At 33.8% G+C, this 17563-nt stretch overlaps 1 protein-coding gene across 4 annotated transcripts; it reads right to left on the bottom strand.

Moving 5' to 3' along the window:
• Window positions 1–1893: 1893 nt before the first annotated feature.
• LOC115885636 lies at window positions 1894–16613 on the bottom strand. Of its 4 annotated transcripts, none has more exons than XM_030904612.1 (10): window positions 16429–16613; window positions 11202–11416; window positions 10847–11080; window positions 10344–10724; window positions 8631–10214; window positions 5930–6004; window positions 5812–5868; window positions 5212–5259; window positions 4659–4774; window positions 1894–3155 (listed from the first exon to the last, which is right to left on the bottom strand). In XM_030904612.1, exons 4-10 carry the CDS (start codon window positions 10714–10716, stop codon window positions 3009–3011), a joined length of 2400 nt encoding a protein of 799 aa, XP_030760472.1. In that variant the 5' UTR covers window positions 10717–10724; window positions 10847–11080; window positions 11202–11416; window positions 16429–16613; the 3' UTR covers window positions 1894–3008. The 4 variants fall into 4 exon arrangements, with proteins under 4 accessions (XP_030760472.1, XP_030760464.1, XP_030760489.1 ...); XM_030904604.1 differs by lacking the exon at window positions 16429–16613 and adding an exon at window positions 14007–14304; XM_030904621.1 differs by lacking the exon at window positions 16429–16613 and adding an exon at window positions 14007–14305 and having other exon boundaries at window positions 3045–3155; window positions 4648–4774.
• Window positions 16614–17563: the final 950 nt, after the last annotated feature.

The raw sequence follows: 17563 nt of genomic DNA, 5'->3' as shown, positions 1-17563 counted from the left end.
AACAGCTTAAAATAACAGCTTAAAAATAACAGGTTTCTTTATTTTATTGCTAAATATCTGAAAGAGTATGAGGCGGTCACCGCCAGGCGTATTAACGCAGTTGCAAGTTGCAAGAATGACATGCTCGGTGGTAGTATTTCCAGGGTGTCAAAACATTTCTAAATGTCGATTGTTATCTCAAATACCTCTCTAAAAACGGTCGTTGTTTACAAATTGCGATATAAAAAAGCCAAAATTCCGCCACTCGTCTATACGTATACATTCCCATCTACCTACGTCTTGCCCCTCGATCGGCGTAGATCCTGAATTGCGTAGCAGTGTACAGGGTGCATCTCACTCGACGGGCGAGAAGCTCTTAGTTATAATTTTACCATTTGCGGTCAAAAAATAGCAATATAAGAAAATGTGTAGTATATTCTTCATAAGTAAACCAACTACACACTAGAGTTCGAATTAATTTTACACTTAAACTAGCATGTACCCGCGACTTCGTTCGCGTCGAATTAATAATTTGTAATGGTGATGATAAAGCAAAGCAAGAATTTCTATTAACATAAAAACTGGATAACACCCCGTATTATTTTTTAAAAAAATTCAAAATATGTAAAAAAACAAAATAAATTATGCGTGTCCAAGCGTTTTCCCGAAAGACTAACCGTTTTTTAAATAACAAATATTGTAATATTTGAGGGGCGTTTTCACCCTCTTGGAATTTAAGATTCGAGAAACCCCTCCTTATCGAACCTCAACCCCACAGTCAATCCGTTTGCCAAAAATCAGCTTTAAACGTCAAGCAGTTTAAGCAGAATCGTGATTACTCAATGGTCACATTTTATGAAACACCCTGTATATATTTTTAAAAAATTTTAAAATATGTAAAACAACGAAATAAAATATACGTTTTTAAGAGTTTTTCCAAATATTCTAATATTTGAGGGTGGTTTCACCCCCTTTGAATTCGAGTTTCGAAAAATCCCTTCTTATCAAACCTCTACACCCTAAAGTCAATCCGTTTTCCAAAAATCAGCTTTTTACGTCAAGGGCTTTAAGCAGGATCGTGATTAATCAATGACCAGATTTTTCAAAACACCCTGTATACATTTTTAAAAAATCTTAAAATATTATTCTGAAAATTTTTCAGAATAAATACCTAAATATTGAAACTTAATAACGTACTGAAACATACAGCGCCATAATATCTCGACCTCCGCCCGTTAGGCTCGTAACAGGTTGAAAAGCAATGTATCTAAAACAACTGATGCGTTATTCTCCAACCTGTTTCGAACTTCCATCGACAATCGACCGATGCAGCAGCGTTCCTTTCCCACTCCGATTATTTCGACCGTCACCATGTTATGCTCGTAATAGGTTGAAAAACAACGTATCTAAAATGACTGCTTCTCCAATCCGTTGCGAGCCTCCATCGACAATCGACCGATGCAGCAGCCTTCCTTTCCCACTCCTGTTATCTCGACCGCCAGGCGTTATGCCCGCAATTGTTTTAAAAAACCTGCTTCTTTTATATCCTATTATTTTTAAGCTGTTGTAAGCCCAATACGACCGTCGACGGGATCGACCGAAGCAGCAGCTACGTTCGTCGTAGCGCATTCCCCACTCCGTTGTCCGTTGTCTCGCCGCCTGTATCGATGGTTGACGAAATAACATGTTTTCCATCCATACTAGTTGTTTTTTGGAATTCCTTCGAGCAGCATAGAATTTCGGGGCGATGCAGAGCGCCGACTTCGTTTTTCGTTTCACGAGCGGCCGATCTCTACGTGTCGTTATTTTATATCTGTTATTTTTTAGAAGTAGTAACGGATGCGTTATGTTATTTCTAAATAATTGTTATAAAATAACAGATAGTTAAATAACAACCCATCACTAGTCCGTTGACGAGCTGAAGTAAAATATTTACGGATGAAAAGTGGCGCGAAAACGCTATGACCAATCAGAGCACCGTCGGACCAACGTCCCAACGTAGCCTAACTAACGCTTTAGCCTAACAGAGAAAAAATGCTTAACATTTCAGGAGGTGTGATCTCCTCCCGTCGCCAGAAGCAAAAAAAAACACAAAGATAACCTCAAAACAAAAAAATAAAAGAGGCTTTTTTAATCCAATCTAATATAAGATACAAGAGGTTAGTAATGTAGGACTATCGTTTCTTTGATTACTTATTTTTATCAAAACACCACAACATATTATATCAACATAAGTAAATATTTAAAACCAACAAAAGAATCATATACAGAAAGTTTAAGTTTTTTGGCGTTCTCTCAGTGTCAGTAACATAGTTATCTGCTAAAAAATGAAAGTGTTCTTGAATAGTTGTATTAAGATATTTTAGTTTATTTTTCTTTGTTTTTTGCTGCTGGCGACGCGCGACGGTAGGAGACATGCCTCCTGAAAAGTTAAGTATTTTGTGTTGGTTAGGCAAATTTGTTTTACTAGTAAAGTCACTGACCAGCTGGTTTCCGTTTGGATTCAACGCCCAGTGGTGTTTACAAAAAATAACTTTTTTATTTTGTAGATTTATTTCCAGTGGCTAAAGACCCCAGAAACAACTTAACCTAACCTAACCGTCACTGAATTATCTCTTAGAGCAGTATTTTTATATTTTTTTGTGCTTATAAAATAAATCAAAATCTGGAAATATTGAAAAAATATTAATATAATAATAATTAATAATTTTAAAACAAAACAAACATAGATTACATTTTCTGTCATTTTTTGGCTGTCTTTTGTTGAACTTTTCCCTCTCTTGTTTGATAAACTTAAACGTATTCTACGCTGTACCTATTACGCTGTCTTTTTATACTTAATACCAAAAAAATATCACTACTTAAGCCTACGAATTTGTAGAAGTTCCTGCACAAGAATAACTTAAACCTCCGTTAATAATAACTGAATTCTCGAGTAGTCCGTCACATTTTGCTTTAGATAAAATCTCCTCTATCGCTTTCTTCGCAAGCAACTGCTGACCAGGTCGTAATTCTCGATATTTTCTGGTTCAAGATTGACCCAACAAATATGCTTCATCCTCAATGATTGTTGAATCTTCCTCCTTGACTGTCGTTTTAAATTTTTTCGATAGGCAATTTTCCCCACTGGGTTGCTCAGAAGCTGGCCTTTTTTGGAGTAATGCAGTATCAGTTTTCTAAAATCAAGATATCATTACAGTTATGTGTCAAAACTTTAGATACATAAAGGAAAACACTTTAAGTTTCTAAGAAATTTTATTTCTAGCAAACTCTTCCCTTTTTCAGATACAGCTAAGAACATTACGAGATCTAATTTACCAAAATACATAAAATGCTACTTAAAAAAGTTGCTTAGTATGAAAAGCGAATGTTACATTCAAAGTCTCCCCTATTAAAATCATCATGAGTTGTAATACAGACTCATTGCTCATTGGTGGTCTAAAGATGTTGTTTTTCCTTTCTCTTGACGATTCCATATAAAAAAGCCATCATAAAAAATCAGACAAATAGCCAAACAACAGAGTGCATCTACCAGATACCCCATGAATTCGGAAAATTGACACAAAAAATATTAGAATAAGATGATAGACCACTACTTCTATTTTCCGTTTTTTTTTCATGTTATGAGACATGAATAAAAGCCAAAAATACATCTATGGAAGAAACACATACCGTAGTAACGAACAACGCAAATAAAGAAGAAATTAAAGAAAAACTGCTTAATCTAAGAACTAACAAACAAGTAACATATTAGTAGTTATACGCGGTGGGTCTCAAAAGTGGCTCACCCCTATAACTTTCTTATTTTTCTCAGAAAAAAAAAATGAGCTTTGGTATGTTAGTGTATGACATAAATTAGGATTGATTGACGTATTAAGTTGTTTTCAGTCACTTCCTGTTTCACCGGAAATCACAACAACTTTTGATTTTCAAATGACACCCTCAGTATTTTGTTACTTTATTCGATAGAAAATGACATTCTGAATAGAAATGACATGTCATATGTCAACTTTTGACATTTTCGAATATGGTTTACTTGAAATTGCAAAACGCTATTCATAGACAATTTGACTCAAAATACCAAGTGTGTGGTATCAAATTATTCATAAAAAAATGCTTTTTCCAAATATGCTAACGCCTCGTTCCATTTGAAAAAATTGAGATATTATTAAAAATACGATTTGGGTATCTTTTAACCGGCCAGGACAAGACACTAAAAACATTAGACGATCAAATCTATTTTTCCAAGGCTCCTTGATTAAAAATTAGTGTTTTTAATATAGCCATGGCCCTCTAGATTGAAATTTAAAATACAATTTTGTTTTAAGCAAAAAATGTAAAAAGTTCACATATGATATGTCATTCTATTCAGAGTCCCATTTTCTATTGAATAAAGTGAAAAAATACAGAGGGTACCATGTAAAAATTAAAAGTTGTAGTCGTTTCCGGTAAAACAGGAAGTGGCCGAAAAGAGTTGGATACGTCACTCAATCCTAATTTATGTAATTATTTATAATATAGTATGTATTTATAATATATTATTTTTTTATATTTTAGGTTATTATTTAAGGTGGTTAAGTTTAATTATTTAGGTGGTTAAGTTATAGGAGTGAGCCACTTTTGAGACGCACCCGGTTAAAAAAACACTTTATCTACCTCATTACTTACCATTTACTTACCTCATCAAGGCATAATGGGTCAAATTTAGATTCTTCAGTATCAATATCAGGTATATATTTAGGTTCATACAGCTCATCTTCAGGTACTTCTACTTTAATCTGAACTGGTGGATAATCTAAAATTAACAAAATACACATATTAGTAATAAATTGTGTTAAAGTACAATAATGTCTTAACAAGAAAGAGCATGTGTGATATATTTTTGAAATCAGAAAGAAATGTGCATTTTAGTATAAAGGGTTGTTCCATTAAAAAAAAAAATATTCTTTATACCAATATCTATGACATTTGACAGGTTATGACATTGGTAATAAGTGATAGGTATAACTTGATTAAAAACACTATAATTAGTTTTTATAACAGATATTTTATCTCCAAAAATATAAAAGTTAGTCAGTGTGGAACAAAGTAAAATGAAATCACTATATAATAATTTTATAATTATAATCACTTAATATAAACTGAAATCTGAAAAGTTAATTTAAATAAGTTTAAAAAAGAAACTAAAACGTTAGATTAAGTACACTCATATTTTTCTAATTGATACTTTACCAGAAAACTGCGCAGGATCCACGAAATCTGGATCGTCTTTTTCCGTTTCTGAAAAATAAGAAAAAAAAATAGAAATATCATAATGTATAGTATATCACAAATAACATAGAGTGTTCCAATATTTCGTGAACACACTATATATTTTTGGAACCAAAATAAGTTTAAAGTAAATTGTATCCACTTAATTTACCTCGATACAAATTCTAAAACTATTAATTTCAATTTATGAAGCTTAATCAAATATGATTTGTTACATTGACATAACATTTTTTAACTAGAATATTATCGCTCGATTTCAAGGATCGATGTGACAAGAAATATTTTTTTATATGTCAGCTTCAAAAAAAATGTTTTATGCGAGATAACGTTTGTTACCAGACAAAAAATTTAGTAAATGTTAGAAATTAGAAAGACCTTTTTACGAAAAAAAAAATTGTTGTTAAAGTTCCAAGGCTTTTCTATTAGAATTGATGTAGGGGTGAGGATAGATTTCACAAAACGCCTCGGCAGTGAATTTTTGACCACCTTGTATTATAAGAAAGAAAATTGCAATACTTTAAGTAATTTTAAATTAAACAAATACAAAAAAAAATCTCTTACTTATACATGGTATTTCCCCCACATTGACTAATTGTGGTGCATCTGCAATCGGATCAGCTGAAAATGAGAAGGAAAATATGAAAGCATGATGAAAAAAAATTATATATATATAAATTACTATCTGTTCCTATATCGTTCACATTAGCTAGATAGGAGTCATCCTCAGATTCAACGCTGTCCTGAGATTCAACGCCTGAAAAGAAAAAAAATATATGAAAATAAAGAAAATGTAAAAAATACAGGGTTGTAGAGATGGGCTGTTATTTTATAAGTTATTTAGAAATAATATAACGCAACCGTTGCTACTTCTAAAAAAACAGATATAAAATAACGACACGTAGAGATCGACAACACGTGATACGAAGTCGGCACTTCGGATCGCCAAAAATAACTAGTATTAAAAACTGCAGTTATATCGACAACCATCGATAACGGACGGCGCTCGAGATACAGCGGAGTGGAGAACGCGTTACGGCAAACGCTGTTGCATCGGTCGATGGTCGCTGTTGGGCTCGCAAGGGTTTGGAGAATAACGTATAGAAAATAAGCAGTTATTTTAGATACGTTATTTTTTAACCGGTTGCGAACATAACGGGCGGAGGTCGAGATACGGCGGACTGAGGAAGCAACGGCGTTTTTCCGGAGCGCTACGGCGAACACTCAGAACGCTGCTGTATCGGTCGATGTTAAACTCGAAACTGGTTAAAAATAACGTATATAAGAGAAGCAGTTATTTTATCTACGTTATTTTTGAAGTGAAACTTCTTTACGTGCGCTGGGAGTAAAAATTCAAACTCGTGACACACGAGCTAGCGAGACGGCCGTGACACACGAGCTAGTTGTAACGAAAAGTGGTAACGGTTTAGAAATACGTAGTGACGCGACGTGTATTTGTGAGCAGTCCATGTTTTTATCAAAAATATTGATATTTTAATGCAAATTTCGTAAAAGTGAGAATCAAATTGAGTCACAATTCAGTCAAAAACATACCTATCTTATTTTAGCTAACATAAGCCAATTGTTGCCACTCTACCTACTGAGGAATCTGAAAGGTTTTTTTGATTTTTTTTTAGTTTTTAGTTAAAGAGAGTATTAAGGGAGGCAAACAATAATAATATTGAAAATGGTTGAATAAGCTAAAAATGATGATGATGATGATAATATAAAATAGATTTTTAAAATAACTATGTCTTAAAAGAGTCATATGAAGAGAATTTAGTATTAGACGATTACATGCGAGTTTGGTACGCAGTAGAGGTGTATAGTTCGTAAACGAACTAGTTCCAATAAATTATTAAGACCCCGGAATGAAAGGAACTAGTTCCCGGTTTCTCAAAGAACTAGTTCCTTAAGACTTATTCCGGGATCGAGACTGTGACCGATATAAATAATAATATGCGACGGCAACGGATCAAAAGAACAAAATTTGCAGGCTATTGAGGAAACGGAAAATATACAGATTACAGAAATAAACTGAAAATAATATTTATAATAAAACAGCATTATGTCACTTTTTCAAACATGTCCTTCAAATCCAATAGTTGTTAGTAAGAAGTTTCACTTCAAATACACGCACATAGTGCACACACTGTTTTTTTATCATTGTGTTTACACAAACTGGCACATTGATAATTTGTCTATACAGGGTGTGCCAGAAATAAGTGCAAGTATTTTAACTGATAGTATAGTTTTATCCCAGAAATACGCCTATGAGGTTTTTTTTCTTGACATATTTCGGAAAATGTTGAAAAACTTTTGAGAGCCACCGAAAATTTTCATTCCCCGAAAATTCCCCGGTGAATAGAATCTTGGAGAGAATGCAGTATTGTCACCGCCTACATTACCCACATCTGCATGTTCATAAATTCATAGTAATTTTAAGTTTCTACACAAAAAAAATATAAAAATCAATTTTATTTATATTAGTGTATATTGTTATACTAATTATAGAGAAAGGCGCAATGTTTTAAATTCTTTTTACAGTTCAGTAAACTGAAAAAATAAATCATAATAATTATTACAGCGCCATATTAGGAAACATTTTCAATCGTTTCAATCAACAGTTTTAACCTTTAAATATTTAGTTAGTGCTTGCTCTTTTGATGAACATTTATCAGTATTTTTATCCAGCATATACACATACAGGTTGTTAATTTGTTTATTACTCGCGGCAAAAACTTTATGGTTGAAATATGGCAACCTCGGCCCGCTCGTCGAGAGACGTGACGGGACGAGTCGGCAGCTTAGCTACAGGGAGTAGGCAGTGTTGCCATTTTGTTCCTCAATAAGTAACCGTCCAGTTAACAATATGTATAAACAAACATATACACCCACATATCTATTAAACTGAACATCACAAAATTATCACTTGCAAAATATTATTTTTCACATCATAATAATTTACACAAATATAACAAAAAATATTAAAAACTTGCTTTTACAAACTACTTAAAACATTCCGGAGTTTTCTTCGAAGCCAAGACCGAAAGAGCTTACTTCACCCATTTAAAAAAAATAACGCGCCTTTGCTAAACCTTTTGGGTGATATGTATCTTCCAAGTAGTTTTTAAATGTTTCTAGTCGATGTGGCAACAGTGGGCGGCAAAGAAGCTTAGATCCGGGAAATTGTCGATTTTTGCCGGCGGTTCTCAAAATGTTACAATTATTTTTAAAAAATTTTAAAGTTAAATAACGCGTTAAATAACTAGCGATTAATTTACTTTAAAAATGGTAAAGAGAAAATATGTTTCTTTTGACCAGATCTACCGCCCCTTAAAATACTTGCACTTATTTCTGGAACACCCATATACCGTACTGACCATTAACATGGCGCAATCTCCTGATCTGCATAAATGGAATGCGAGGCGAAAGTTTCGATCTTTCTGATATTTCCAACGGTGGCAGGTGATCCGGAACGTCAGGAAATTTGAATCCATTATATGCCGACATGACTGGAATTTTCTTCTTATTCAATGAAGAAAAACATGTATTGCAAGCTAAAATATTTTCCACAGATGTATCAGGTAAAATTGTGTGTAGAATTTCATGGTGCGCTTCCACTGGTTGTTTTAAATCTTCTTTAAACCACACTCTATTACATATCGTGCAAACGTCTCCAAAAGGATTTTTTGTAAATTTATTCATAAATTCCTGGTGAGCTTGACGATAAGCACTGTACGTATTTTGCTCGTTCACATCAATCGGGATATCTGTAGATGTTAACTGTCGTCTGATATCTGAAGTGGCATCACACTCTACTTCCATCGCTTCCGATTTTAAAACTTGCACAGGACCAATTTGTATGTCAGTGGCATTTGACGAAACTTTGGCGACTGGAGAAACTTTTTGTCTTTGAGCGAAAATATTTGCGGCATCTTTCATCGCCTTCTTTCTCGCTCTGTATTCACGACTCCGCTGTGCACAGGATTTAGTCGGCTTTCTTGGTTGAACTAAGATACGATACGCACTGTACGTATTTTGCTCATCCACATCTGAAGTGGCGGAAGAATCACACTTAACTTCGATCACTTCGGATTGTAACACTTGCAGAGAATCAATTACTATGTCAGTGGCATTTGACGAAACATTAGCGATTGGAGAAACTCTTTGTCTTTGAGCGACAAAATTTGCGGCATCTTTCATCGCCTTCTTTCGCGCTCTGTATTCACGATTCCGCTGTGCACATGATTTAGGCGGATTTCTTGTTTGAATCAAGTTACGACAATAAACAGTGTACGCATTTTCCTCATCCACATCAATTGGGATATCTGTAGATATTGATTGTCGTCTGACATCTGAAGTGGCGGGAGCATCACAATCAACATCGATCACTTTGGATTCTAACACTTGCAGAGAATCAATTTGTATGTCAGTAGCCCTTGACGAAACACTGGCGACTGGAGAGACTACTGGTCTTTGAGCGACAATATTTTCGGCATCTGAAGTGGCGGGAAAGTCACACTCAACTTCGATCACTTCGGATTGTAACACTTGCACTTGTGTTTCGTACTTTGACGAAACACTGGCGACTGGAGAGACAATATTTTCGGCATTTTGCCTCGCCTTCTTTCGCTCTCTATATTCACGACACCGCTGTGCACATGATTTCCTAGGCCTTGTTGTTTGTACTTCGCCCCTTGCTTGAGAAAGATAATTATACAAAATACTACCATTGCCTCTGCTGGTACTGGGATGTGGAGTGTCTGTGACCTGTAGTCCAGATGTACTCGTCGATGGTATTTCATTGTCTCCTATAGTCGCGGCAATTGTCAAAGCTTTTTTACGGGCTCGATATTCTCGATTGCGTTGAGCTGCTGTTTTGGCTGGCAATTTTTGTTTCAATAATTTTATTCGAGCTCTGTATTCTCGTACGTAGTCGGCATTTGTTTTTGGCATATCGGCGCCTACAAAATAATAATAATAATACGAAATTAAAAATCACGGCATTGTGTAATTGTCATGTAACAACATTGTTTATATCTATTATTGATACTACTTGTTTGAGAATGATAAATAATTATACAAAATATTACCCTCGCCTCTGCTGGTACTGGGATGTGGAGTGTCTGTGACCTGTAGTCCAGAAGAACTCGTCGATAGTATTTCATTGTCACCTATAGTCGCGATTTTCAAAGCTTTTTTACGAGCTCGATATTCTCGACAGCTTTGAGCCGCTGTTTTGGCTGGCATTTTTTGTTTCAGATGTGGAGTATCTGTAACCTGTACCGCAAAAGAACTCGTCGATAGTATTTCATTGTCTCCTATAGTCGCGGCAATTCGCAAAGCTTTTTTACGAGCTCGATATTCTCGACTGCATTGAGCTGCTGTTTTGGCTGGCCTTTTTTGTTTCAATAATTTTTTTCGAGCTCTGTATTCTCGTACGCGCTCGGCAGTTGTTTTTGGCATATCGGTGCCTACAAATAATAATAATACGAAATTAAAAATCACAGTATTGTGTAATTGTCATTTAACAACATTGTTTATATCTATTATTGAATACTACTTGTTTGAGAAGGATAATTGTACAAAATATTACCCTCGCCTCTGCTGGTACTCGGATGTAGAGTGTCTGTGACCAGTAGTCCAGAGGAACTTGTCGATGGTATTTCATTGTTTCCTAGAGTCACGGCATTTCTTAAAGCTTTTTTTCGAGCTTAATATTCTCGATTGCGTTGAGCTGCTGTTTTGGCTGGCGATTTTTGTTTCAATAATTTTTTTCGAGCTCTGAATTCTCGTACGTACTCGGCATTTGTTTTTGGCATATTAGTGTCTATAAATAATAATAATATGAAATTCAAAATCACAGTTTTGTGTAATTGTTATTTAACAACATTGTTTATATCTATTATTGAATACTACTTGTTTGAGAAAGATAATTTATAAAGTATTACCATCGCCTCTGCTGGTATTCGGATGTGGAGTATCTGTGACTTGTGGTCCAGAGGAACTCGTCGATGTCCGCTATAATCGTGGCATTTCTCAAAGTTTTTTCCCAACTCGAATACTCGTTGAGCTGCTGTTTTGGCTGGCGATTTTTGGTTCAATAATTTTTTTCGAGCTCTGAATTCTCCTACGTACTTGGAATTTGTTTTTGGTATATAGGTGTCTATAAATAATAATAATAATACGTAATTAAAAATCACAGTTACTTAACAACACTGTTTATTGAACAATACAACATAGTTTTCTCCAAAAAAATCCTTTATGGGTATTTCGCCACTAAACTGCAAGAAAAATCTAAAAAATAAAATAGTTATTTTTTGTAAACACTTCTGCGTTAAACCTAAACGGACACTGCTTGTCAGAAGTTTTGTTTACAGTAATAAAAATTTGCCTAACAAAGAAAAAAATGCTTAACGTTTCGGAAAGTTTACCTCTTTCCGTCGCCGGAAGCAAAAAAAAATACAAAGAATAAAGAAAAAAACTATTTAAAATATTTAAATTCAACTATTCGAGAACACTTTACTTTTTTTTAAAACAGATACGTCTACAAGAAACCGTTGACGTTCTGTTAAAAATAACGGTTTCTTGTAGACGTATCTGTTTTAAAAAAAGTAGTGTTCTCGAATAGTTGAATTTAAATATCTTAAATAGTTTTTTTCTTTATTCTTTGCATTTATTTTGCTTCCGATTACTAACTGATTTGAAATCTAATAACTTTTCGTCTGTACCTGTATAAAAGGATAGCGCCAAATAGTGTTTACATTGTCCTTATGGGCACTTTCCAATCTAAACTTGTTTCATTTATCTATGGATAAAATAATTTAGTACACACTAAAAACACGGTATGTCGCTAGTGGTAGGAAAAATAATTTTTAGAGGTTACTAGTTTATTTAGTTGCCTGTGATATGATGCATATACAGGGTGTTTCCTAATTAATCTAAAAAATAAAAAATCCTTAGAAAACGAATTAATGCGGGCTCTTAATAAGTATATTTATTTTTTTCTCAACAACCGTTTGATGAACAAGAAAAACTCAAAAGATCAATTTTGTTGAAAAAGGATGGCCAGTCAAGAAAAAAATATGTTTTCTTTAAAAAAGCAGTGGTGTACCATTTATGTTAAGCAACAAAATCGATTTTTTTAATTTTTAACACCCTGTAGATCAGAAAGGAAAAACAGAAACAGAAAGAAAAACTTTAGACCTAATGGTTATATAAAAATTGTTTTAAGAACACATGAGGAATCACACCATAATTTTTTTAGACTAATTCGAAAACACCCTGTATATTGTCAACTTCACAGTGATTGCTGATAAATCAAAAAATACCTTTTCAGTGAAAAAAGCCTGATTTTCGCAGGAAAAATTTTGATTTTTAAAGAATTTGTGCCTGCGTTAGCAAATACTCGTTTGTTTTTTAATTTTCTATCTATCTAAATTTTAAATATCATAGTCAGAAATAGTTTTATTATTTATTAAAACTGTAAAAATGGTGTTTTCGTGTTGTGTTGCATCTTGCAAAGAAACTAACAAAACTGCAAAAATGTACGTGTTTCCAAAAGACGATAAGGTATGTATCTTAGATAAAAGAAAAATATATGGTATGTATTCGTTGTTTGATTTTTTTTTCGTTCGCTTTAAAATCTATAAATGTCTGTCTATTCATTAGACAGCCAGTCGACTTACGATCATTTACATGAAACTCTAAAATAAATAACAAAATAAATTGTAATATATATATATATATATATATATATATATATATATATATATATATATATATATATTCTTATGTTTTATTAATAATATATCAGTGTAACTTTAAAAATAAATCCTTTGAATTCAAATATAAACATAAAAACACATTTACAGCAGAAAAGGCGAAGGCGCTGGGTTAAACGTAGTCTCCACTAAAAACACGGAGGGGCGCTTTGACCCAAAATTTTACTATTAAGTTTCATACATAGATAAAAGAAAATAATCTTCTATTAAGAGTTTCATATCTATCTTAATAGTAGATTATTTTCTTTTATCTATGAGCTACTGGTTAAAAAAGAAAAGATATACCCTTTAAAACTAAATCTTAAATAACTTAAAAACAGTTTATTTTAGGTATTATAGAAGTAAATAGGAAAATGGAAACTAACGGGGATAATAAAAACTAATAGGGAAATGAAACTAACAACGGCAAACCAAAGTTAATACTACTAAAATTGCGCGTTAGGGACACCAAATTTGATTGCGTTGGTTACACTCTCAATAGGTTGTTTTTTTTTGTATTTCTTTTTTTTTATTACAAATTTGATTGCTTTGGTTTAATGTTCATATCTCTTTTTTTAATTAAAAAAAAAGAATTAACTTAGAAAGAATTTATCTTTTAACCCTAAGTTATGAAAAAGCGCAAAAATATTTTCATGGTTAGAAAATTTTTCTCTCTTATTTTACAAAAAATCGCATTTTCCTGACTAAAAAGGCAGAATATCCACTTGATTTTATAGAAAATTTGTTAATTTTGACAACCCTAAAGTGAAACGGACACATAATATTTACCCTTATGGCCTTAATCTTATCAAAATTTTCATAGTTTTCACTTGATCTAAAACGCGCCCAAAAAACTGTGTCCAGATTTTACTGTAATAATTACATAAGGTAAATAGTAAATAAATAAATTTAATAGTTATTTAACACCTAAATAATTAGGAAGTGGTTGTTTATAATAAAAAAATAAAGTAATAACTCCACTATGGTTCTTACCGATTAAATGATACGTTTTTGTTATAACGGCTACTTTTTTTACAATCTTGGCAAACGAGTCGTTACTGTAGAATCTTCATAAAATCGTATATAACTGTAAAACCTTCCAGATCGTAGAAAAATATTGAAATTGAAAAAATAATATGTAGACAAGTTCAAAGACTTCAAACAGCTGATACAGAGATTTGACATTTGATAATGCAACCACAGAATCGTTTAAATACTTGCCAGTGTAGCCAATACTCAGCCAGGGCTGAGTAAAAAATGATAAGTTTCATCGCGCGAAATCAACGCGCTGGTTACGTGAGAGTACGTGAGAGCCTACAGGTTTGTTCTCACAGCGTGTTCCCAACATGTTTGTGACTTCTTCCAAACCGGTGTTAATGCGCAGGTCTCAAATAAGGCAGTTTCTTGTCGATTTCAAACTGTCTGTGCGAACAGCGAATCCCCTACTTTTCTTTTTTGATCTAATAATAGCTTTGTTCCAACGACGGAAAGAACCGTACTCGGTACGGTAACGCTTCTGCGCAGTGGAGAAAAAGCGTTCCAACCACGAGAGAATCGTTTAGTGAACGATAACTTTTGCGTTCCAACAAGACTTGTCACCGTTAGTGAATCGATTCCGGGACCGTAATTTCGATACCAGCCTGAAAGCAAGAATCATAGGGACTGACATGCGCATTAAGAGTGTGTCAGCAGATCACTGATTTTTTCTGGACTTTAAGTTCCTTTAGCCATTTCTCTTATTAATTTTAACAGTTTATGTTAAATGTGTTTAATGTTATTTAATGATCATGCAGCGCTGTCAGAAATTTTAAGATTTTGGCGATTCGCAAGATTTAAAATTTGGGGGGCGGGAAAGTTAAAGTGTTTTCAACTTTTTGCGAATATTCGCGCGATTTTAAGGTTCGCGTTTGCGCAGAATGGTGTTGTGATCCGGTTATCGATTATTTTGACGACGCTGCCACAAAATACCAAAGTACAAAGTAACTGAAAGCATTTCTCCAGGTTAAATGGGTTCTCGTGTATGTTTTTGATATATGGTGACAATTTTTCAACCAAGTTATCAAACTCCTGTACAGACAATCTGTGAAAATTCTGAAAAAATTTGTCCTCATTTCTTGAATTAAATTGCGATAAGCACTTTGTTGCTTATGAAATTTAAATATTTCACATGTCCCAAATGACCTATAAACCCGTTCTATTCTACGTTTTAACAATAAGTAAATGGCAATTTTGCACCTTCTGTTCCAATCCCACAATCGTAATCAATATTCATAATCATTAAACAAATTTAAACTCATATTGTTTGCTATAAAATATAAAATAAAGATCGTAAACACGAATAAAGACAAATTAAGTTATCTCAGGTTATGATTTTTTTAGTAACTTTCAGTGGAGCAAAAATGAAATGTCCCTAAAAATTCGCGACTGTATGAAATAGGTCCAAATTTTGCGAATATTTTTTGGCGAATCGCTTTTCGCAATTCGCGATTCGCGTCTATAGGTTTGTTCTCACAGCGTGTTCCCAACATGTTTGTGACTTCTTCCAAACCGGTGTTAATGCGCAGGTCTCAAATAAGGCAGTTTCTTGTCGATTTCAAACTGTCTGTGCGAACAGCGAATCCCCTACTTTTCTTTTTTGATCTAATAATACCACTAATTTGAACTCCTACGTAATACCGAATAAAGAAGAAAATGAACAGGGAATTAACCAAAGACATCTTTTAATGTTTTTGGTTTTGTTCTTTTTAATGTTTTAATGTTTTGTAATTTTGATTGCCTGACCCGTTCCTCCATCAGCCCTTCTAGGTCTGTGTCTGTATTCGAAAATTCGGATGCCTCAGATTCTTAGGGAGATTCAAAATCGCTCATTTCTTTTCCTTTATTTTTTGAAGAAAAAAACACTAAACAAAAACAACACACGTTTTGTAGGTTAAGGTTACCAATTAATGACGTCGGGTCGCAATACGCATGCGCCGGACACTTTACTTGCAAAAGATCCGCGAACAGGTCTGACTGTCAGCTAACAATCAGCATTTTCTGTGCGAACAGCGTACTGTTGGTTGGAAACCAATCAAAAATTTCTGTGCGAACGCGTTTTACCCTATTGCGCATGATTATCTGTTGGAAATATGTTTCTTATAGCTGTAAGAACAAACCTTACGTAATTGAGGGGCCTCCTTACATTTCTACAGCTCTTCTTCTCTGTCTTTTATTTGTTTCCTTGTCAGATGTTCAGTTAAAAGCCGTTAAAACATTGATATTTTGTATTGTTCTGAGCAATCAGATGAAAACTTGAATTGAAATTCAAGTTTACTGAAGTTTATATTTTTTACAAACTTTAAAACAAGTATATTGAAGCGTTAATAATAAGCTTAACTTTTGTACATTTTACATTACATGTTTTTTGAGTACCTACGCTGTAACTGTTGCCTTGTTATGGATATTAATATGTGCCGTTGTTCTTTAGTATCATTTCTAATGATACCAAAGAACAACGCCTGCTTATTTCTTTGATGAGGAACCCTGTACAATCATAATGTAATTTCTTGAATTTCCCAATAAAGTAACAACACTACACAACACAAATTTCAAATAATACAAAATAATTTCGAATACGGTTACGATTCCACGAAAGTAAACTTAAAAAATAGTATTAGTCCAATCATCTTAGTCGAAATACGGTAGGAATCTCGGAATTCAAGATAACCGGCTGTAAACTCGTATAAACCTTTATTTTAACATTCTAAAACATGTCTCAAAACCTATATATGATAGCGTGTGCGCGACTGATAACGGAGGTCAAAAGTCAAAAAGTTTTTGACCGAGACTACAGGTTGAACTTGAATGATATTGTACAATTTGAAAGACTTAAAGGAAAGACTGCGCGCTCACCGCCCTCTATCTCAGAAACGGTTTGAGGTACAAAAACATATTTGAAACAAAAGTTGTAGAGAATTTTATCCTCTACAATATTTATAATAAACACAAATAGCGTAAATGTGAAAGGGAACGAGATATTTGCAAAAAATGCGCAATAAATCGATTTTTTGACCTTTGACCTCAGTTATCTACAAGTCGCGCACACGCTATCATATGTAGGTTTTGAGACATGTTTTTTCATGTTCACAGTTGATCTGTCGGTGAACTTCGTTGGTACAACCGGGCCTTAGGATGTTAAAATAAAGGTTTATACGAGTTTACAGCCGGTTATCCCGAATTCCGAGGTGAAACCCCTAAGATGCCTGGACTATATTCCATTACTCTCCAATACTGATTTATTTCGCTGCATTTTTTATGTTTTCGCTATCTGGCGACGATATGGCGGGTTGTTATTGGGTCGATATTAAGTAGGATCTGCATCCATCAGTACCAGCACTGAGAGAGGTCCTTGGATTCATATCCATCCAGACCTACCCATCTCTAATAAAAACTGTTTAACCTCGACATTTTGTGTGTTTCAAGTTAAAATAAATAGAGAACAACGGCACAGACTACAACAAGTAGACGTTTACGTACGCACGCGCATTTCCTATATTTTTACATGTATAAGA

Source organism: Sitophilus oryzae, unplaced genomic scaffold (assembly GCF_002938485.1).
Source record: "Sitophilus oryzae breed Bouriz unplaced genomic scaffold, Soryzae_2.0 scaffold_111_pilon_pilon, whole genome shotgun sequence".
Classification (NCBI taxonomy): Eukaryota; Metazoa; Arthropoda; class Insecta; order Coleoptera; family Curculionidae; genus Sitophilus; species Sitophilus oryzae.
This window is presented reverse-complemented; position numbering and strand designations above follow the sequence as displayed.